Source organism: Ursus arctos, unplaced genomic scaffold (assembly GCF_023065955.2).
Source record: "Ursus arctos isolate Adak ecotype North America unplaced genomic scaffold, UrsArc2.0 scaffold_11, whole genome shotgun sequence".
In the NCBI taxonomy this organism is placed as follows: Eukaryota; Metazoa; Chordata; class Mammalia; order Carnivora; family Ursidae; genus Ursus; species Ursus arctos.
This window is the reverse complement of record NW_026622775.1, coordinates 42,540,514-42,564,384: the sequence shown is the minus strand read 5'-3', so window position 1 is coordinate 42,564,384 and position 23,871 is coordinate 42,540,514. Positions and strand designations below refer to the sequence as shown.

The window sequence follows — 23,871 nt, the reverse complement described above, 5'->3', positions numbered from 1 at the left end:
GAGGTGGTCATCAGTCCCGCCTGTGCATCAGCATCCCCTAGGGCTCTTATAATGACTACACCATGCTTGGGTCTTGAGTATGGAGATTTTGACTCAACAGGTTTGGGAAAAGAAAACCTGGACAGAAAGTTTTTGTGTTAGCCACAGGAAAGGAGGGGCTGGTCAACCTCGTGTGATGCAGCAGACAGACCAGGTAAGGGGCCTAAATGTGGCTTCTGGAAAGCCCCTTGAAGACCTCATAGGAACATTGTCCTTGGGGTGTGGGGAGGATCCCACTTCAGCTAATGGGGGGGGTGGTTCTTCTGACTCAAGGAATGGGATTTGCCAATGAAAAAGTTTATTGAAGAGCTGTGGGGACCCGACTGAAGTTGGAACATACAGATTTGAAATGGTGTCAGTCTGCATTAATTCATACTTTTATTCAATGTTGTTGTAGGCACTGGGGGGGTGTGTGTAGAAATGTAAACAAAATGCACAAAAATCTTACTACAGGCCAAGAGGATAATAAAAAGGTAACCAAATAAAGCTTTTAACTTCACAAAGTGATGAGAAGGACATGGACAGCAGTGATGTGATCCTGAGTGAGAGAAGGATTACCTATAGTGGCAGTTAATGTCTCAAGGAAGACCGAAGCAAGCAAAAAGTCCCTTGTATTAATCCAAAAGGAAAGGCTTGTGGAAGGGGCTAGAGCCTCAGAAGGGTCAAGGGCCAAGGCTGTTCAGGTTGTTGCTAAGAGATGGTTAGAGTAATGGACTGTCTTAGCCAGGCTGGATCTGAATGAAAGCGAAGCTGTCCTTAGTTCCATAAGCTTTTTCTCACTCCTTACTATAGTATTATTCACTTTGTAATGTGATTAATCTTCTACTGGTCGGCTCCCCTGGCTGGATTGTGGGTTCTTCTAGGTAAGGGATTTTCTACTACCAGATTCTTCCTTGGATTCCTGATACCTTCTACTTAGTAGATCTGTATGGTTTCTGGAACGCAGGCTGCAAAACTCTGGCTCTCTCCCCACCTTGCGGTCGCGCAGCATACCCCCATAATCTGCTTGTGTTGCGAGTAGATGACTGAATCCCCCAAAAGGCAGGCAACCGGTTTGTCTATACAATAAAAGAGTCATGTTAGATAAATCCTCAAAAACAACAAAACAGAATTCAGTGGTTTAAACGGTTCATCTTTATGTTGGTTTAAAGAGTATTGGAAGAAACCAAAAGGCAGTCAGGAATGGATTTTGTATATATATAGAAGCCCTCTGCAAGCAGCGAGGAAGACAATTTTTATCCAAATCTGAAGAAAGAGAGGTTAGGATAATTTACCATGCAGTAATTTATTCATTCAATAATACAGAAGATAATTATGTATTTGTCTACCCTGAGACATTATTCTTATTGTTTTACGCCTCTGTCTGCAACTCAGCCCACAAGAGGAAGCTTATATTCATTTAGACGCTTTGCCTTGGGAAGAGCTTTGTAGTCTGATAGTCAGCCTTTCTGGAATTAATAAAGAGATTTCAGACTTTCTTTTTTTTCAATTATTCTTTTAAATGTCTTTTGATTTCAAAAATTACTCATCATAAATGAAAAAAATAAAAAGCTACCTCTAAAAAGAAAACTATAAAATTGAACAGAAATTTAACTCCCTTTTGTAGTTACCCTTAACTGCTCTGTCAAACAGTCCTAGGTCGGGTGTAACACCTTCATTTTCAAATTGACCAGATAGGGACTTCTCAGCTCTTCTGAGTCCAGATCATAGCTCTGGAAGGTTCTGAAGCTCCCGTCCAAATTAGAGATGAAAGCCCCCCTCTGACAATGTGTCCTTAATGTTCCAGCTGCTCATAATTTCTTTCAGCTTCATAAATCAACACCCTACTTCCCTTCAGGGCTGCTAAATCTAAATATAGATATTAAAATTTCCCTTCAAAATCCTTGCTTAGAATTCCGAATGCATTTCTCTCTAGAAACCACATTTCTAACGGAGCACTTAAACCAGCTTAAATTCTAGTTCTGGACAGAAGGGGCAGGTGAGTTTTTCTGGGTTCACGACTGATGTTTTCCTTTGGTATTGCCGGTTTCAAGGAAATAGGTCCAAAGATGTCTTGGTACCTTCCCAACCGCTGTCTCATGTCTCCTTCTACCTTTCTATCACTTTCCATAAAAGAGACCCTGTCTTCTCCCATAAAACAAAAAACCCTCAACAGTTTGATGGGATTTAAAGACAAAGTCACAAAGTAGTTTTGCTATACTGTATCGTTAAAAGGCTTCCGAAATAGTAGGCATTATACCTACCAGGGTAATATAGTAAAGCCTTGAATTGTGATCTTTCTTCAATTCTAAATGAAGTGCTATGGGACTCTGCTTCTCCCCCCCCCTTTTTTTTCATCTTTCATTTTAAAAAATCAAAGTAACTGGAGTCACTCATTTACATTACAGTTTATTGACTTGCTGTATTTTGGAGCACATGCAAAGTCATTTTGATATATGGCAATTGAAAATAATTGCTCTCCTCAAAATAGAAGGAAAATTAGCTGGTCTGGTGCATCAGCCTATTTAGGCAATATGTCTCCAATGTCAGCTCGCCGCTCTCCGCACCACCTGCTTGAGTCCCCATCAGGGACACAGACCGATGAGATCACTACAGCAAGCTATAGATCTTGGGCAAGTTAACTGGTCCGTTTTTTGCCTGCTAATAAGGAGAGTGTCTCTGGAAAATGGGAAATTGGAATCTGTCACCACCGAGCCAACTGATGAGTGATTTCTATTGTTTTGCATCTCCGTAGGTTAGCACAGTTTATTAACTATTCCTGGACCCTGAGAGCTTAGTGTTACTCCTGTTTTGCAGGCGAGAATCTGAGAAGTATGTGACGAAGCATGATTGTTGGAAACAAAGTGAAGGTGGGCAGTTTTCTGTGAGTCTTAGGAATCTAACATTACCTGCCTCGGGCGAGCTTAGCGATGGGAGTGGAGAAGACTTTTGTGGCTAGGATCCCAAATCAAAATTCTCTCAAGAAATGACTCATTTTATCCCTTAGCAGTGACTCTGCTTCCCTAATTCCTGAAATCAAAAGTCACAAATACCCATGCCCATGTGGCCCAAACTGTGACAATATTTTCAAGAGTTCCTGATTGTGATTCGGAATTAGTATCAGAACTATTTTAGGAAAAAAAAATTTATTTATTAGATCAACTTATTGCAGGGAAGTTTCCAAGTTGTCAGTCCTAGTTTCATTCTATTAAAAAAGAAACTGTGGATAAAATAATGTTCCTTTTGAGGAAAAACTATGAAATCATAAAGTTGGAAAAGACCTTCGAAGTAGTTAGTTCCAAACTAGCATTTCATTTTTAAGTTACTAGGTAATAATGAAAAAAACTCTTAGTACTAATTAGGAAGAGAGTACCTATTTTAGTGTTAAACAGTACGCACTGCAGGTGATGTATTTTTTTTTTAAGATTTTATTTATTTGTCAAAGAGAGAGAGTGCTAGTGGGAGGAGGGGGAGCGGGAGAGGGAGAAGCAGACACCCCGCTGAGCAGGGAGCTCAATGCAGGCTCCATTCCAGAACTCTGGGATCATGACCTGAGCCGAAGGCAGATACTTAACCCAACTGAGCCACTCAGGTGTCCTGAAGATGTGTTTTTCAACTGCACATCATGACCACTTAGTGGGTCCTGGCCACCATTTAAAAAATTAACAATGAAAAATAACAATAAAATTGGAACAATAAAATTGGATTGTCATGAAACTATTGTTCCAGTTATACTGTGTGTGTGTGTGTGTGTGTGTGTGTGTGTGTGTGTGTGTGTTTGGTGGCATATGGTATTGAAATATATTTTACTACGGTGGTCAGAAAAGTTTGAAAACCACTGCATTTACATCTGAGTATGCTGAGATGAAAAGAAACATTCTTTGTGTGCATTAGCAGGTTTCCTACCTCTTGGGCCCCTCACCCCCCCCCCCCCCCCCCCCCCCCCCCCGTGAGTAGATTTCATGGCCCATTATATAACACTTAACATTGTTTCCGCAGTCAGGATTTATTTCTCTCCACAATGCACCCGGAACCCCATGTTCTGGCTTTGGGGCCATGCATTTTGCTTTAAAAGTAACCTTTGTGTTCCTAGCCCTTTTCCTGAAGACTCTCGCCTTCTTCCGATACATTGTGGCTACCTCTCAACGGGACCCCAAGTGCACATCTAATGAAGGTCGTGATAAAAGCTATCACGAGGGTGTTTTATTTGCACGGTATTCCTTTACGCTTTCAACAGGAATGCTTTTTGGTTGCAGATATATACTTTTTTAAACATTTTATACAAAGATAAAACTTTGGATAATGCATTTAAATCAAAGAAAAAAAATTCATCTTGACAGTATAAGAAACGTTCCCTGAAATGAATCTGCCCACATTTCTAGCTGGAACTAATCCCTGGAGATGCTGTTGGCTGGAAGCAAAGCCAGCGCTGTGGTAACTTCCTCCTTCTTTGCAACTGAGAACTCAGGTGTTTGAGAGACGACAAGACTCTGGGGACATAGGTATCCGCTATGGAGAATGCCAGAAAGAAGACACACCGACCTTGGTACTGTCGAGGGAAGTATTAGTTTCTTGTTGCTGCTGCAAAGAATTACCACAAACGTAGGGGCCTAAAATAATACAAATGTACTATTTTACAGTTCTGGAGGTGAGAAGCCTGCCACAGTTCTTGCTGGGCTAAAATCATCGTGTCGACCGGGCTGTGTTCTTCTGGGTGCTCGGAGGAGAATACATTTCCTTGCCTCTTCCACCTTGTAGAGGCTGACTGAGTTCTTTCCCCCACGGCCCCTTCACACGCACCTCTGCTTCCCTTGTCCTGTCTCCCTCTCTGACTCTGACCCTCCTCCGCCCACTTGTAAGGGCCCATTTCAGTCTCTCCATTTCCATATCCACAATCTGATCCCATGTGCAAAGTCCTTTTTGCCACGGAAGGTGTCACATTCACAGGCTCTGGGGAGGAGGACGTGGACATCTTTGAGGGGCGGCACTATGTCACCTCCCACCGGGGACTGCCAGGACGTGTATGTAGGAGCAAGGGAAAGCGAGGTCTCGAATCATCCTTCAGATTACCTTGATTTGTGAAAATGGCTTTGATGCTGGGGACATGCTGGCAGAGGAAGGGCCGAGATCCTGGAATTGTTCACTCCGGCACCTGCGGCGGTCAAGGGTTAGCAGCTGTGGCCCCTCTGCCGCCTCGTGCAGCTCTGCCTCTTCCCCATGGGCGGCATGACGCGCTGGCTCGCAAATGAGCAGTTGTCTCTGTGGGCTCCTGGTTGCTTGTCAGCACTTCATCTTCATCTGGGGCTCGGGAAGGGGGGTCTTTATCATTTGGGTCTTTAAAGCATCTCCTCCACAGGGCATTTTTTATAGCTGTTATTTTTAAGCTTCCCCCTTCTACCTGGATGGGAGAGACCAGGGCTTAGAAGAAAGAAGGACCGGAGTATAACGCCCACAGGTCAAACAGCTGAGCTGGGGATAAAAATACATGAGAAGCTGAGGGCCGTCAAAAGGAATCTTGATATAAAGCACAGAGCAGAAGCTCAGAGGCTGGATGTGTAAGTAACAGATCAGAGATAAAAGCCTGTGAAGGCAGAGGGGAAAAAATATACATTTGCAGACACAGGAAGCTGTGTTTGAGGAGAAACTCCAGCAAATTCAGGAGTGTCTCTTAGCGTAGATACCCTGGAGCGCGTCTGATGGCGAAAACACTCAGTATACAGTGGTCAGAGTGCATATCGTTGACCGTGGGACTTAGGCCTGCCTTCCTGCTAGACTGTGGTTTATTCATTGAACGTGTGTCAGGCCAAAAGCTTCTGGGATTTCATTCCTCTGTTTTTCTCTCTTTTATAATGGATACAAATAGTCATGGGAAACAAGACATTGGCAGTCAATCGGAGGAAATTTGAGGGGCACTTGAATTCATGAAGCAGTTTCTCCCATTGCCTCCCCAGGTATGGCAAGCCGGTTTTCTGGGGAAAGTTATCCGGTAGAAGAGACTCTCCCAAGACCTCAGGATTTCAGGGCCCTTAGATGTCAAATCTGTGACTTTTCAAAGCAGTTTCTCTCTTTAGGATTAGCTTCAACTGCAATATAAAAACATCTTTAAAAGTATTAAGCACAGGTGGGACGCCTGGATGGCTCAGTCGGTGAAGTGTCTGACTCTTGATATTGGCTCAGGTCATGGTCTCAGGGTCCTGGGATGGAGCCCATGTCCACATCCAGCTTGGAGCCTGCTTAAGATTCTCTCTCTCCCTCTCCCTTGGCCCCTCCACTTGCTCTCTCTCTCTGAAACAAAAAAAGTATTAAGCACTGCTATAATCCTTATAAATTAAAATAGCTGTAGGAAACCTCTGCATGACTTAAAGTAGGTAAATACAATAATTATTTAATTGTTGTAAATATCTACCTAATTTCTAGGTTAGTTTCAGGGTCAGTAGTGGTATTTTTATCATGAATCACTGAAAAGTTATATTTGGCAAGTATAGTGAAAATGTTGCATTGGATACAAAAGAAGTTTACATCCAAAAAACCGGAAATACGTAGAAAATGTAAATTGTGATGCTAGAGATACAGGATTTTTTCCCCTCAATTTACATGCTTTCAAAAGGCCTGGAACATTCCTATTATGATGAGGCTGCTGTTTTGATGATACTAAGGAAAATCAAAGCGGCTGTATTCACTTCTTGCATTTCTCCTTACATATACACACCACGAATCTAAAGCATCAGGGCAAGACACTCCGCCCCTGTGTGATCCAGGCAAACCTAATCAAGGAGCGGTGCTGCCGGGGCCCCACGTGCTCCCCGAGAAAAATAACTGAGATATTGACACGGCCAAAAATCTGCGGCATAAGCTTTCTTACCAAATGTCTGTATATCGAAGGAGTTTCTTGTAGATTGTATCTGCACCCAGTACATCCCCATCTGTGTGTGCTAATCGTGAACTGTTCTTGAATCCAGCAGGATCTATTTATTTCCAAAATAACTGTGTCTTGATCAAATAGGATTCATGTGTGCCTGTCGTACCGAGGAGACACACTGGGCCGGATGTGGCTCTTTTCCCTGACTGCCTTGATTCAATGGGATCCAGGCATTTTCCAACTGAACAGCTGTGGCTTGGGGAGAATCCAGGTGTTTTTCTCACTGAATATTTGTGGGATTGGCAGGGTCCTGGGTATTTCCTTTGCTTTCTCTTGCTTGGAATTATTATAACATATATTATGTATATGTATTTTGGTGAATTTTGCTTTGTCCCAGGAAACAGATCAGTTTCCCTTACTTTGCACAAGAGCAATTACACCTAGAAAAATATGGGCAGAATTAAACACTATTTATCTTTTTCTTCACTAACCAAATCCTTCATGCTGTTTTATGTAAATACATGAATATTCTAAAAATCCCTTTCAGTGAAAGCAAGTAAATTACCTTTCTACGCTGAATAATTATCTACTCAGAAGGTGTTGCTTTATTGAATGGGGGTGTCACACCTGTTCCAACATCCACTTGTTAAGAACCTGTTGGACTTGGCTTTGATTTCTGATTGAAGAAGTAAGTCAGCCTCCCTAAATTTGGCAATACATAGACTGTGTTAGAAAATGGTGTGTGGTTTTGGTTTCCACATCTTATACAATATATAGGGAAATTGGAAGGAGTTCAGAGAACAGAAACAAAATGATTAAAGGGTTGGGGAAATAAGGAGCTGGGGTTATTTTATCTAAAGAAAAGCTTTCAGGGAAAGCAAGATGGTGTGTGTGTGAGTGAGTGTGTGTGTGTGTGTGTGTGTGTGCCAAAGACAGAGTCAAAGAAGCCAAATCCTAAAGGCTATGTGTTTGAGCAGGTTTGATTGGCCTTTGTAGGCCACCTGGAGTCTGGTGGAAGGAGTGGGGAGTAGTTGGTCTGCCTTACCAATTATTGAGGAGAAAAAGCAATTTAAGAGAGAGAGGAGACTTGGCAAAAGTCAGGCAGAAATTACTTTAGCTAGGGGTTCTATCTCAGACCTACTTATATTATAATCTTCAAATATAGGGAGAATTTTTGTATATGTAACCCTTACATTCCAGCTTCTACTAGATTTGAAAAATATGATTTGGTATAATATAGCTAAATCTACTTAATGATAAGCCATGTTATCCTTCTCTCCAGCCATATGATGAAATCTTGGGATAAAGTTTTTCTTCATCTTCCCAAAGAGTCAGAGGAAATAACTATATGTTGATACCAAAAACAGAGACAAGTACTCTATAAAATTTAATCACATTCTGTTGGGCTCATAAAATAGAATGGGTGTGTATACAATCTGTGCTCAAAATTTAAAAAGAGGGAGAAGACTATCACCTCTTTTGGACACTTAGATCCTAAGGCAGGAAAGTAGACTTGATTATCTGTCATGTAATCACCTTTCTGGATAAGACCTCTATCATGTCCAGGATTCTGATTTTAATACTTTCAGAACATGAAATATATGTATATCAAATATAGACTATGATAACAGACATTAAATCATTTCCTCTTCTCACAAAGCTCTGTATCAGTCAGGGTTCTTTAGAGAAACAGAACCAACATATACCCGGTATTTGGCACACATGATTGTGTGGGCTGGTAAGACCAAAATTTGGAGAGTAGACCAGAGGACTAGAAACTCAGGCAAGATTTCTATGTTACACTCTTGAAGCACAATTCCTTCTTCTCTGGGAAACCTCAGTTTACTCTTAAGGCCTTCAACTGATTATGTGAGGCCCACCATATTTTCAAGAGCGCTCTCCTTATCTTAAAGACAACTCATCGTTGATGTCCATTGCATTTACAAATTACCTTCATAACAACATTTGGAGTAGTGCTCTATTACCTGTCACACTCGGCACCATAGCCTGGCCAAGTTGGTACATACAATGTAGCCATCACGAGCTCCATTCATTAGCTCATCCTTTTAGAGAGATAATAACAGGTAAGCCCAAAACAGCAGGGGCATCCCCTTCTGTGAAGGTGTCCTTCCTAGTGTTAGAGGGTCTTCCTTCTCTGGGAAGAGGTGGGAAGAAACCCTCTATCCTCCATAGGCTCCTCCTCCTCACTTGGCTTTAATGCCCATTACTAAATAGTTCCTTCTCGTTGCACTCTCCAGAAGTCACTTCCTTGCGGCCCTTCGCAGATGCCATCCCACCATTCACACAAACATGCTGTCCAGGGTTCTTCCCTCTGCAGTTCAGAAGCCGAAAATCATAGAGGTAATAAATGACCAGTGAAATGCTCCAAAGGCCATGGACCCTGAAACGAAACTCTCTGGGTTTGGATTCCAGTTCCACCACTTAACACCCATGTGACTTTGTCCAAGTTACTTGCAATGCCCTGAATCTCAGTTTCTTCATCTGTATCATGGGATAGTAATTATAATTCCTTCCCTATAGGGTTTTGGTGGGAGATGCTTTGAGCATTTTGAGCATTTAGTAACTGTTTAGACTATTAAGTTAACTAGGGACTATCTACAATCTGGGAGGAAACGTTTTTGGATAATGGACTTCCTGTACTACTTAAACCAGTAACACCAGGTCAAGGTCTGTGCTGAGCTTTTCTGCCCATGATGGCTGCTGTCTGTGATACTGGGAAGTTTTCATCTCCCTCTCCACACTCAGGGGGGCTAAGAAGTCAGAGTTTGATATGACTGAGAATCCCAAAGCACTTCATCCCTAACATAGTTCAGCACACAAACAAGAGGGGCAAGAGAAGTAATATTTGCTGATGCCTTCTATGTGCTGGTCTACATTCATTGCCTCACTCAAGACTCATAACGTCCTATAAATCAGAGAGTACGACCCCCAATTTGGAGAGCAAGCAACTGAAGCCTAACAAGATAGAAATAATTTGCCTACAATTATAGAGCAGAGCCAGGGTTGCCCAGCTTCAATGCCCATACTCCTGCCAGTTACACCATGATACTTCTCCCAAGAGGGCTAGACCTTGACCTATTTCTTGCAAGCTATCGGCTTCTGTACTAGATTCAAAAATAATTTTTTTTTTGCGTATTTGAGAAATGCTTTTTTTCCCTTAGCCCCACCAAATAGCCGCTCAAGTCATTCAAGGAAGGGTATGAAGTGGGCAGGAGACCTTGAATTGCACATGCGTAAATTATAAAGCCTAAAAACTAATGGGAAAATAGATGTTTGAAGTTTTTGATTTTTCATTTGTTTTTAAACCAAACCACTGTTTACAAAGAACGTCAGTGAAAGATGCAGAATAACTAGCTGCTTTTCCTTTATTTTTAGACTCAAGTAAATATTTGGTAACAATACACTCTGCAAAACAAGCTGAACTTCAAAAATCAGTTCACGAAGCCCTGTAGAATGATTAAAATGAGTAAATTGTGAAGATACAATTCATCACAATAAAGGATTTCATGGTCAATTAATTCTGAATTATGGCTTCAAACCCCTCCTTTAACAGACTTATCCCTCCATCTACCCATCAGCTAAACCAACCATCCCTCCAGTACACATATTTAGCAAATGGAAAGCCATTTATGTGGCAGCGCTGATCTGGGTTCTGGGATAAAGCAATGCTTCCAGTCCACGAAGGGGGTTGAGATCACAATAAGCCAATAAACAACTGAATAGAGCAAGCTAATTGCAGGCACCGATAGTTGGTATGAATGAAATCTAATCCGAGGATAAGGGTTTATGGTGGAGAAGTTACTTGAGTAGAGTGGTCATGGGAGGATTCCAAAGAGTTGCCATTTGAATTAAGACCTGAATGAGAAAGAGCCAAACCTTCACAATGCAGAAGAAATCACTCCCAGGCACAGAAAGTTTTTAACAATTCAAAAGCACTGTCTTCCTCTGTGCAGGCTGCTGTACAAAGTACCATAGACTAGGTGGCTTAAACAACCGAAATTTATTCCTCCCAGTTCTGGAGGCTAGAAGCCCGAGATTAGAGCACTGGCAGGGTCAAGTTCTGGGGAGGGCCCTCTTCCTGGTTGTGGACTGCTCACCTCTTGTGTCCTCACACGCCAGAGAACAGAGAGCAGCAGGCTCTCCCCTGACTCTTATGACACTAATCCCGTGACCTCATCTAATCCAAAGACCCCGCCTCCTAATACCATCATGTTGGGGGACAGGACAACAACATAGGAATTTTGAGGAAGACACATACATTCAGTCTGTATCACATACCAATATTAGAAAAAAAGGCAGTACTTCTGGATCCAGAGTGGTGGTATGAGAAGAGGTCGGAAAGGTGGGTAGGGCCACGTTAATTTTATACAGTTGGAAGGAGCCTGAATTATAATCCAAGTACAATGGAAATATATCTGCAGGTTCTAAGCAGGGGGAGACATGATTTGAATTAGCTTTAAAAACAATAATCCAGATGCTTGGCTGAGAATGACTTACAGTGGGGCAAGAGTAGAGGCTGGGGACTAGTTCAAGTGCGATTGAAGAGGTTGAAGTGAAAGAAGATTCTAAAGACTCGCAACTGTTCTCCTTAATGGTAAGGAGACTTCACTGGCGAGAGGCAGCTGAATGTAGTTTAATAATGTCTCTATTTACATGCAGCATATCTGCTTTAAAGTACATTGTTTTGTTATTATTTTGTCAGAGGTAGAGATAATGGTGGAGATTAGCAGTTATATATAATTCCGCCAAATATTAAAAGGCACTTTACTGTTGCTGCCAGGAACCATCCTGCAGCGCTGTTGGTCCTCCTTAAAGGAGCACAACAGAATCTAGGAAATTAATTCTTCCCTTCAGCCTAACTGCAAAATTGCAGAAACCATTTGCTAAATAGGACCAGCCATTCTCAAGAAGGCAGAGAGTCCTTCCTCAGGCATTTTTTATTAGAGGCCATTTATCAATTTCTACCTATCATTACGGATAATTGAAGGGAAACCTGCGACTGGCAATTTATTGGCATTTTTCTTGGACTCAGACAGAAGCTAGTTTGAAAGTGCTGTCAACAGCGGCCCTGGCTGCAAACTTCCTTGCTCAGAGGCGATGCTGAAGTGCCGTTAGGTGGTCTGGCCTGAGCTACCCCATCTTTCTGCCCATAAATCAGCATCGTAAAACATCCTGGAAATGTTGTGATGGCGCTGAATGCATAAAAAAGTGTTCGCACGCCGAATCTATTGTCGTCATTCTCGGTGGCAGAGGGGAGTGACAGGACGCTCACGCGTCGCTGAGTAGCAGCGCGGCATAATAAAGCATGGTTTGCACCCTGGGTATCACACATTTCTCGGGGCTTCGCGAAGGTTTTTCCAAGTTCCGCCTTCCCCTCTTTGCAGTCATCCTGGCCCCAGCTGCGCGTCGGCCTTTGACTCCATCTGTCCTTCCGCTGGGGACGAGTCTCTCTCGCCAAATGCAGAACACAAGTTTGGCTCCCCAAAGTGATTCTAACCCCCACCCTCTGCTCAGCCTGAGCCAAGCGTCAGGCCTGCCGAAGGAACAGTCCAGGGGATGGAGAGAGGAGGGCGTGGAGGGGCTGCTGCTCTCGCCCCCCCCCCCGCCCACTCGCACGCAAAGCCGGGACAGACCGCCTGCCTGCGCGACCCCCGCCCGCCTCGCGATCCAAATCTGCGCGTCCTTCCTGCTGCGCTCCCCTTTCGGGTCCCCGGCCCCGGCGAGAACGCGCCCCGCTGCAGAGCGGAGACTCGCAGGTTGGAGTTTGCCCGCGTGTGCGCCGCGTCACTGGCGGGGAGGGGAAGGGAAGGGGGGCGGTGGGGGCTGGGTCGGAGCTGGAGCCGGGCGGTCCTCTGCTCCCCGAGACGCGGCGGGGAGAGGCCGCCCCCTGAGCCGCCGACACCGCCAAAGCTAGAGCCGCCTCTCCCTCCCTCCCTGCCTCCTTCGCTCCTGCCAGGCGCCCGCACTCGGCCTCCCCGCCCTTACTCCACCCCCTTCCCCGGGCCGACCCCCATCCTCTCCTTGTGTGTGCGCGCTTTAAATAATTTCATCTTTTTTGGCAAACGAAATAATGCACCTGACTTTACCAGGGGGAAACAACAAGCCGAGCAGAACAAGGAGCAGATGTAAAAGGAATAAAAGGAGAGAGGAGAAGAGATGAGACTCATTGAAAGAAATCCAGGGGCTGAAGAGGTGGCTGCAACGGCAGAGGCAGCTAGAGCTTCCCTGTCTGCGTGAGCGGCAGGCGGAGGACGTTTTCACCAGTTGCGGATTGAACCTCGGGAACTCCTGGGTATGTTCGTTTGCCAAACAAAGTCTTTTCTTCTTTGGCCCAGACACTGAAGAGGCTCCTGGATTTTTCTGCCACCCCTCCACAAGCTGGCAGTTACCCGGGAGCTTTCCCGATTTGCTGGCGGAGAAATTAGCCCTTCTGGGCGGAGGATGGGCAAAGGGCACCAGCAGCGGGGGGCTCCCGCCGGGAAGCGCCTTCTGTTCCCCGGGAGGCGAGGGTCACCCCGCGGGCTGCCGGGCGGCGGCGGCGCTACCGGGGCTCAGCGCTTCCTGCTCGGGCTCTTCATGCACGCGTGGCTGTGGGTGGCCTCGGGTTCATATGCCCAGGTGTTCAACCTCAGCCTTTCCGTGGACGAAGGACTTCCTCCGGACACTCTAGTCGGCGACATCCGCGCCGGCCTGCCGGCGGCACAGCAACAAGAGGGGGGCGGCTTCTTTCTATCCGAGGATTCGGATGACTCACCGCTGTTGGACGACTTCCACGTGCATCCGGACACCGGCATCATCCGCACGGCTCGTTGCCTGGACCGCGAGCGGCGGGACCACTACAGCTTTGTGGCCGCCACGCTGCTGGGCGCCGTGGTGCAGGTGGAGATCCGCGTCAACGACGTGAACGATCACTCGCCCAGCTTTCCCCGCGACTCCCTGAAACTCGACGTCTCCGAGCTCAGCCCTCCAGGTACCGCCTTCCGCCTGCCAGGTGCCCACGACCCGGACGCCGGCCTGTTCAGCACGCAGGGCTACACCCTGGTGCAGCCGTCCGACCTTCCCGAGGACCCCGCAGGACCGTTCTTCCAGTTGCGCTACGGAACCCCGGGATCACCACACTCCTCGTCGCCCCTGGAGCCCCTGGACCTGGTGCTGTTGCGGCGCTTGGACCGAGAGGCGGCGGCGGCACACGAGTTGCATATCGAGGCCTGGGACGGCGGCCGCCCGCGGCGCACGGGCCACCTGCATGTGGAGCTTAGGGTGCTGGATGAGAACGACAACCCGCCGGTCTTCGAGCAGGGCGAGTACCGCGCCGCGGTGCGGGAGGACGCTCGGCCGGGCGCCGAGGTCTGTCGTGTGCGCGCCACCGACCGCGACCTGGGGCCCAATGGCCACGTGCGTTACAGCCTCCGCGCCCGGCAGGCGCTCGGGCCACTGGGCGATGCGGCCTACTTCACCGTGGAGGAGCTGAGCGGCGTTGTGCGGGTGCAGAGGCCGCTGGACCGCGAGGAACAGGCCTGGCACCAGCTGGTGGTCGAGGCCCGCGACGGAGGGGCCGAGCCCGAGGTTGCCACGGTACGCGTGTCCATCGCCGTGCTCGACGTGAATGACAACCCGCCCGCCATTCACCTGCTCTTCCTCACCGAGGGAGGGGCCGCGCGCGTTTCCGAGGGCGCCGCACTCGGCGACTACGTAGCTCGCGTCTCGGTGTCCGACGCTGACGGTGATCCGGAGCAGGAAGAGGAGGCCTTTGGGGAGCCTGGTGTTGGCCTCGGAGGCGGGAGCATCTCGTTGTCCTTGGAGGGCGGGGATGGAGCCTTCGCGCTGCGCTCTGGCGGCTCCCCCGGGGTATTTTTCCTCTGCGTCGAGGGGCCCCTGGACAGGGAGAGCCGCGACCTGTATGATTTGCGACTGGTGGCCACGGATGCTGGCTCCCCGCCGCTGAGCACAGAGGAAACGCTGCTGCTTCGGGTTGCCGACCTCAACGACCAGCCGCCTCTCTTCAGCAGGGAGCATTACCTGGCCTCGGTGTCAGAGGCCGCGGCCCCAGGCACCGCGGTCGTGTGGGTCAGCGCCTCCGATGCAGATGAGGCTGGCACAGACCACGCCCGGCTGCGCTACTCACTGGTCCATCTTCCGGTTCGCTGCAACCCAGAAAGTGTGTGGCCCTCGGCGGCGGAGTGTGGACCGTCCTTCACTATTGATCCTGAAACCGGCGTGATCAGCACCGTCCGGAGTCTGGACCGAGAGGTCCAGGAGGCAGTAGAGTTGAGAGTGGTAGCCCAAGACCTCGGAGAACCCCCACTGACGGCCACCTGCCTGGTGAGCATCACCGTGGACGATGTGAATGACAACGAGCCCATCTTCCGGAGGCAGGTGTACAACGCCACCCTTGCGGAGCATGCCCCGGTTGGACACTGCTTTTTGCAGGTGAGTGCATCATGCTTCTGGATCAACCTCTGGATTCCCAACCCTGGGAAGGGAAGGGAAGGCAAGATTAAGCCCATCCAGGGAAGGAACACTGTGATGTAGGTAGTCGTACCCTGGCTCCAAAAGCAAGGGGGCATGAGCTTCAGTTCCTCCTCTACAGTGAGATGAATGGGTGCCCTCTGGGCACCTAACTTTTCTGTCGGGCTTGCACTGAGTGATCTCGAAGGGGCTTTCTACTTCCTGTGATATTTGGATCCTGGTTTTGCTTAAGGAATCCGGTTTCCTTCATGCTGGCTCTGTGCACCCACATCGATTTGGGAGGAACCACTCAAACAGTGTGCAAATGGCAGTGTCTCACATTTCTGAGCATCGATGTGTGGCATCTTAGAGAAATAAGGTGGTCCTCAAAAATTATTTTTTTCCAAATAATAATAATAATATACTTTAAACACCAAAACTGTTTGAGTAACTATTTGCAGAGATTTGGTACATGTTGTAACTTCCTTAGAGGCTTACAAAGGCTAGTTGACAACATTAGTTCTTTTTTTTTTTTTTAAATCAGTTGTGGGTTGAGTTCCTCCAGAGACACCTTCAGGACTCTGAGAAGTAGTGGGGCTCAGTTATAAAATAGAAATCTTTACCTTGCTTTTTGGAAATTCTGCCTTTAGAATTCCGATCTCTCCTTCGCTCTCAGAATGTTGTGATTTGGCCCCTTCTAGCACCAGTCTTTATTGCTTCCAATTTCCTATTTTTTTTCTCCCTTTCTTTTCTTTTCTTTTCTTTTCTTTTCTTTTCTTTTCTTTTCTTTTTTTTTTATTGAAGTGTAGTTGACACACAACATTACATTAGTTTCAGGACTACAGCAAGGTGATTTGACAACTCCATACATTATGCTATGCTCACAAGCGTAGCTACCATCTGTCACCATACAACAGTATTGCAAAACCATGACTGTATTTCCCTGTGTGATACCTTTTATCTCTGTGACTTGTACATTCAGCAACTGGAAACCTGTACCCCCATTCCCCTTCACCCATTTTGCCCATCTCCCCACCCATCTCCCCTCTGGATGGGAATTTAAATTGGTGCAGCCGATGTGGAAAACTCTATAGAGGTTCCTTAAAAACCTAAAATTAGAAATACCATATGATCCATTAATTTCACTACTGGGTATGTAGCGAAAACACTAAATAGAAAAGCTATAGGTACCCCTATGTTTATTGCAGCATTATTTATAATAGCCAAAGTATGGAAGCAACCTAAGGATCCATCAATACATGAATGGATAAAAAAGATGTAGTATACACACACAACACACACAACACACACACAACACACACACAACACACACAACACACACACAACACACACACAACACACACACAACACACACAACACACACACAACACACACACAACACACACAACACACAACACACACACACACAACACACACACAACACACACAACACACACACACACAGGAATATTATTCAGCCATAAAAAAAAATGAGCTCTTGACTTTTGTGACAACGTGGATGAACCTAGAGAGTATTATGCTAAGTGAAATAAGTCAGAGAAAGACAGATACCATATGATTTCACTTATATGTGGAATCTAAAAAACAAAACAAATGAACAAACAAAGCAGAAACAGACCAATTTCCAGTTTCTTACCCGGTGTGAGATAAACACATTTCTGAGATTGACTTATTTACTCCAAGATAACTTGAATAAATACAAAGAACCTGAGAGACTAACTAGTGAGCGAACCTCTAACACTTTATTTAGCTCTCAGGCTGGGTTCTTTAGGACCTCTACTGCTTATTTCCCAGTTCTTGGGGGGGAGGGCCTTAACTTCTATACGTTATGTCTCAAATAATAACTTTTAGGTAACCAAGATGCCACTCTATTTTAAAAATGAGTTTCAAGACTGCTTCTATCTTCTTAATCTCTTGGATCTGTGAGCAGTAATAATCTCCATCTCCTTCTCTAGCATGATTGGCAGTTCTTTGAGTTATTAGGTTATTCAAAGAAGGCTTGAGAATCAATGAGTGCTTGCTGTTGAAACAGACAAATCCACAAATGTCAGTGAGTAGCACACTGGACGTTTATCTATCTCTCAAGCAGAATTGGATATGACGCAAATTGGCTGGTCTTCCTCCATCCAAGGTGGGGCCGGGCCTGGGAGTGACTTAGATCACGTCCACCGAGGTCGCATTGGCCAGAGCTCAGCTATGTGGCCTCAAGTGCACCCCAAAGGAGGCTGACAAATGTAAACCACCACATGGATGCCAGTGTGCACTGATACTTTCTGCCACGGATTTCTAAAAATGAAGTCATAATAAGTGAGAAGTTGGACTTGATGATTTTTAAGATTTCTTCCATCTGGAAGACCTTGACGATCTTGGTATGAAACAGTACAACTTGGCTCCATTTGAAGGAAAATAGGCAGGGTGAATTAATTGTGATTCCTTTGATTAGAACCTGTCTCTAGAATTGTTTCTAAAATGAGATGATTCTGCCGTGAGGTGTGTTTATCCCGTTAATATGACTCCGTATGTGGCAGATCCATTAGGTGAGCCGAACTTGGCTCAAGGGTAGGACTGCTCCTCCAATTGCAAAAAAACCTTTCCTGTTTGCTAAATATCGCTGTAAATGGTATTACATCGTGTTAATTAGAATTTCTGGAAATTCCAGTGCTCTAGTCCCTCAGGACTGCAGAAACCCTCTTATTCCCTGGCTTCCCTGGTGGCCTTTCCCCCAGCTGTGTGAACTTTCTGTATTCTGTAAACCCACTAGCTGGCTCGGTCCCCTAACTTCCAGGTAAGCCTCACCAGGTGTCTCCCATCTGTTTGTATCTCTTTACTTTCAATCTTTCTTTATACTACTTTGTAAAAAGGAACCTTCCTAGCTAGCCTTTGGGTCTCGTGGCCTCTCCTTTCTTCCAGGGCTTTCTTTAATTTCATTGTATTGATCCTTATAACCCTACCTTCTTTCTGTTGCCCTCCACCAGTTTTCTCTCTTTGGACTGCATATCTGCTCAATACTTTGTTTGAATCAAACCAAAACAAAACAAGAAGCAACAGGGGGGAAAAAAAGTTGTTTCCTATATTCCCTGCAAGGAAATACCATGTCATCTAGTGAAACAAACCCTTGACCCTTCAAGGTGTCTTGACAGTTAACCCACATTAGTGATCCTTGGGGTTCTTCCGCTCTTGATACTGTTTCTCCTGCCTCCATGGTACTGGCCATCCTCCCACCCCCCACTGCTGCCCAAACCCCTTTATATTCTCATACCCAGATCAGAACTTTACAAAGACTTTAAATGTGGGGCAGAAGGAAGGGATTTAATACCGAATAGGAGAACCGGGAGCAGCTTGAGATCGGTGACCTCTAGTCCCAAAGGGTTTTCCCCCCTCTCAAGCACTCACCTGGATTCTTAATTCCTTTCTTCCTACTGTCCCCCATGTGGAGAGCCCCTTCTTCACAACCCACCCCTCAGGAGCTCTTTCCAGAATCTCTTTATGGCCAAGGCAGAGAGGGATTTCTACTCGGCAGGCACGCAAGGGTTACCTCCCCAAATTCCGTGTCTGGCCTAAAAGACTCTCCTTCTCCTCAGATGACTGTCAAAAAGACTAACTTCAGGGGCGCCTGGGTAACGCAGTCGTTAAGCATCTGCCTTCGGCTCAGGGCGTGATCCCTGCGTTTGGGGATCGAGTCCCACAACGGGCTCCTCGGCTAGGAGCCTGCTTCTTCCTCTCCCACTCCCCCTGCTTGTGTTCCCTCTCTCGCTGGCTGTCTCTCTGTAACATAAATAAATAAAAAAATCTTAAAAAAAAAAAAAAAAGACTAACTTCAGCCGAGTGCAGTGATGTGAACTGTGCTGACGGGCCTTATCGCCAGCGCGTATCCCTGAATCCCAGAAACGCCGTCGCGAGAGTATTGTCTCAGACTGCCTCAACTATCATTACTGTGCATTCACTCATTCATTTATTTGCTCAAACAGCAGCACGGATTGAACAAACACATCATTCCATGAGCAAGTATTTACAGAGAACCTCTTACATGCCAGGAACTGGCCTTCGTGCTGAAGAGGCCCCCGTGAGCAGACCCGGCAAGGTCCCAGTGCTACCAGAGCCTGCGGGGGCTGGTGGGGCTGCTGGGGCTGGTGGGCTCTCTCCTTCCCTCCACTGCCACGGTCCTCACACACGCCCTGCCTTCACCAGCTGATCACCTCGCAGCCTCCTGTTCTCAAAGTTCCCGCATCATTATACTGAATCCTATTTCTCAAAAGGCAGCTGTGTTTTTTGAATTTAAATCCAATCAGCTTTTCTTAATCATAAAGCATTTTGGACTGTGGCCCGCTCCCTCGTGTTTGAAGGCGGCCTCTTCTCTTGTCTTACTACCTTCTCTTTCTGCCTCTCTCGTGCCAGGTCCTCCTTTTCCTCTTGTGTCTCCCCACTCAGTGTGGTGGAGGCGGAGCACAGGCCACGGTCTTCCCCTCGCTTCTCTCTTTTCTATACCTTCCTGTACATGTTCCCAGGACTGCTTTTTTTTTTTTTTTAACGTATCTATAGGGTCAACCTCTCATACAAACTCACATTAACGTTGCTCTACCTCGTATGCATTTCTACCCGGGGATATTTTGGGCACCTTAAATCTACCGTTTCCCAGATCAAAGTCATTTCCCTTCTAGCACTAGCTTCTTTGTTTCTTAACTTTCGTTCATTACCTCCTTTTCTGAAACTTGCCCGTTTTTGTTAGTGTGTCCTCTCCATAGATGTATTTATGCATTTGGCATGTGTCTGCGTGTGTGGGTTTGCGGTTTGTTGCAGTGGTTGTGTTTTGCACTGTTGAAAAGTAAAGTACCAGGGTGAAGAGCAGGTCATGTCTCAAACCGATCAGCTGGGTAACAAGCAGCTCTGAGAGGGCACCTGGCCGTGCTTTTTTGTTCGCTCTTGTGGTCTGACTTTGAGGAACCTGTCTAGGAGGGTGTCCCGGCAGTGGACATTAAAGATGGGAAGACCCTGAGGGATGGGAGGACCTGATTCCTCTGGGGCTCCATGGACCAGAAAGGACTAAACTGTGTCTTGTTTCTGACTTATTATATCTTTTAGGGTTATTTCTTTTTTTACTATCTCCTGTTAGTAAAATCTTGCTAAATGTGTTGACTTTGTCTCAACTATACCATGGAGGTAAAAATGGAGACCCCCCCCCCCCCAAAGTCCCCTGGGGGCGGTATGATTTCAGTGAAGGGCATTAATTGGCTTCAGTCAAAGTGTGCAGGGCAAGCAGCCACTCCCCTGAAGTCTGAGTGATGATGAAAGCAGAAATCTGCAAGAGAAGCTGAGATGAAATGGTTCTTACCGTGGTGTAAGGCCCTTTCTCTCCAGGCCTCTCCTAGTGCCTTTGGAAGTAACAGACTTTATTAAGGAAGAAGGTGTTTCCTAAATTCTTAGCATCATCTCTGATTCCTCTGCACATTTGACCACAGGAGTTGACCCATCTTATGGGCTTCAGTATTTCTTACATCCATCCCTTCATTGATGCACATTGCCCTCACCCTAGTTCTGTCCATCATCACTTCTTGTTTTGTATTGCCTATTCTTCAAACTGGAGAGACTGTAGCCATATCTTAAATGCCTCCTCCTCCCACTAAATGTTTTTTCATCTGTCCTGCTCTTTTTTCTTTTTTCTTTTTCAAAGATTTATTTATTTTAGTGTAGAGACAGGAAGCACGTGTGCGTGCAAGGAGACTGCCCACTGAGCGAGGAGCCAGATGTGGGGCTCGATCTCAAGACCCTGAGATCACAACCTGAGCTGAAATCAAGAGTCAGGCACTTAACTGACATGGAGCCACCCAGGTGCCCCTGTTCTATTCTTTTCTTAATGTTCTTTGTAGTGCTACAGTTGTTTACTTGTATTAGTTAAACAGTGGATTGTAAGACCTTGCCGGGCTGCAGTTTAATGATATTTGAGTCCCCTGTAATTCTTGGTGTCCTCCATCTAATGCATTAGAAGACCGATGACTTTGTTGAATTGTATTGAAGAGTTACACAGTGAAAACAAAAGCTAAGTAAGAGTTACAATAAGTCAGAGATTTTACTTTGTATTTTTCACATTTCATCTGAGTGTATATTAATTTTATTTTAAAGTATATTTCTTCTATATAGTTTATCATTGATCCTTGAAATTTTATGGTCTGAATTGCAGTGCTTATCCCTCACCTTACTACTACCATACCCTTATTGTTGACCTTATGTGCTTGCTTCCAGACTTACATAGCTCATACCGGCTTTGATGGTCATGTAATTGTATTACCCTTATATGATTGTCCTCTTCTGTCTTATTTATTCATTTATTTATTTATTTTAAATATTTTGTTTTATTTATTCGACAGAGATAGAGACAGCCAGCGAGAGAGGGAACACAAGCAGGGGGAGTGGGAGAGGAAGAAGCAGGCTCCTAGCACAGGAGCCTGATGTGGGGCTCGATCCCAGAACGCCGGGATCATGCCCTGAGCCAAAGGCAGACGCTTAACGACTGCACCACCCAGGTGCCCCTTATTTATTATTTTTTAATTTTTTTCTCTTCTGGCTCTTTTAAATGGACCTGTCCTGTCTGCACACACACATTGAAAGCATGTGAGATTTTGCAAAGCAGTCATTTGCACCTGTCTCCAGGATATGTCTCGATTACCTGCCATCTGTCATCTTCCCTGATTATCCGACTCCTGCTGGCCTTACACCTTAGTTCCCAGCATGTGCTGTATATGCCTCTGGCTTTGCTTTGATGACCTGTTTTAAGCACTGGAACTCAACTGAAGAATTCTCTCTTGGACTTCATCTTGATATTTCTCCTCTTCCTTTCCCCACACAACTGCTACCCAAGACCCATCAGCTGGCTTTCCTTCCTTTTCCCTTTTTCTGTTGAGAAGGGTGATCAGATAATATGTGGATGTGTTACAGGAAGGGTATTGCCTAGAATATGTGGGATGTATCTCTAGTTATGGTCAATATATAACTTGCCAGGAATTTGTCTAGTTCTTGGTTCTATAATTAAAGATACCTGACACTGCATGGTGGAGGGTTCATAGCTTTGAAGGTTAAAATTAAGTTGCATGCAGTGATGAAAAACATAGGCAGACTTTGGGGCTTGAGTGCCTGGGTTTGAATCTCGGTTCCACTACTTACTAGCAGTGTGATCTTGGGCTCTGTGCCTCAATTTCCTCCCCTGAAAAATATGGATAACAATAGTGTCAGCTTGGTAGAGTTTTTGTGTGGACTATGAATTAATACATGTTTGTTTAGACTCATAGTAAGTCCTTAATACATATTATATATTATTAAATGTTAATAAGTAAAACTTCTAGAAATGTTGAGGGAAACTCTTTTGCCTGATGTAGCAATCAGTCATTAAAAATGACATTTCAAATTAAGATTCTCTTGCACTAAAAGGTGGAAGAGGAGCAGAAATATATTTAAATTGTGTATCAGGTTTTAGCTAGATACATATGTTTCTGGCAATGAAAGCAGAAATCTGTTGTACTTAATTTGGACACTTGTAACATCTTATGGGCTTAGGAATCACACCTGCCTTAAGGAAGGCTCAGATGACCTCTGAAGAGCAAGCCTCCCCATCCCACCCCTCAGAAAGTGCCGTGAGGGTCTTAGAGGGTCTTAGAGACACGAGGCACTGTGATATAAGTGGTGGCCAAGCCCTCTGCACAGTGGATCATGATTCCTCATGGGTCCATCTCAGGGGTGCTCACCCCCACACTGAGACTTAGTGTTAGAACCTGGTCCCTCTCAGCTGGGCAGGGCACAATTCTCATTTTTGAGTGTCTTAGTGTCTTTTTTTCCTGCTCTGTTGATCAGTTCTTACTCTTTCAAGTCTTTTATTGGGAAAGCATGGAATAAGACAGCACTGGACTTAGAATCAGAATACCTTGGTTCTGACTTTGACTGCACCACTAGCTCCACTGACTTTTCTGGCCAGGTCCTCATCCATGAAATGTGCATTAGTCAAAAATAAAATGTGTTTCGATGTTATGAGGAATTGGCTCACACAATGATAGAAACCAAGAAATCCCACAATCCGATGATCTGCCGTCTGCAAATGGAGGACACAGGAAAACCAGTGTAAGTCAGTCCCGGCCTGAAGGCCTGAGAAGCAGGAGAGCTGATGGGGTGAGTGACAGTCAGGGGGCAGAAGAAGACTGGTGTCCCAGCTAGTACAGTCAGGCAGAGAGACTCCTTCTCCTTTTTGTTCTTTTCAGACCTTCAGTGGATGGGATAATGCCCACACACATTGGGGAGGGCATTCTGTTTTACTCATTCCCTCAATTCAAATATTTTTTTTTTTTAAAGATTTTATTTATTTATTTAACAGAGATAGAGACAGCCAGTGAGAGGGCGAACACAAGCAGGGGAGTGGGAGAGGAAGAAGCAGGCTCACAGCAGAGAAGCCTGATGTGGGGCTCGAACCCAAAACGCCGGGATCACGCCCTGAGCCGAAGGCAGACGCTTAACCGCTGAGCCAC

General features: G+C 45.8%; 1 protein-coding gene across 1 annotated transcript in view; it reads left to right on the top strand.

Moving 5' to 3' along the window:
- Window positions 1–13,240: 13,240 nt before the first annotated feature.
- DCHS2 (dachsous cadherin-related 2) overlaps window positions 13,241–23,871 on the top strand; it is a gene marked incomplete at its 5' end in the record, with an annotated part of 237,182 nt that continues 226,551 nt past the window's right edge. Inside the window, one exon of the mRNA XM_026499070.3 lies at window positions 13,241–15,328. Within this exon, the coding sequence (XP_026354855.3) occupies window positions 13,241–15,328 (2,088 nt within the window). The remainder of the gene's footprint in view (window positions 15,329–23,871) is intronic.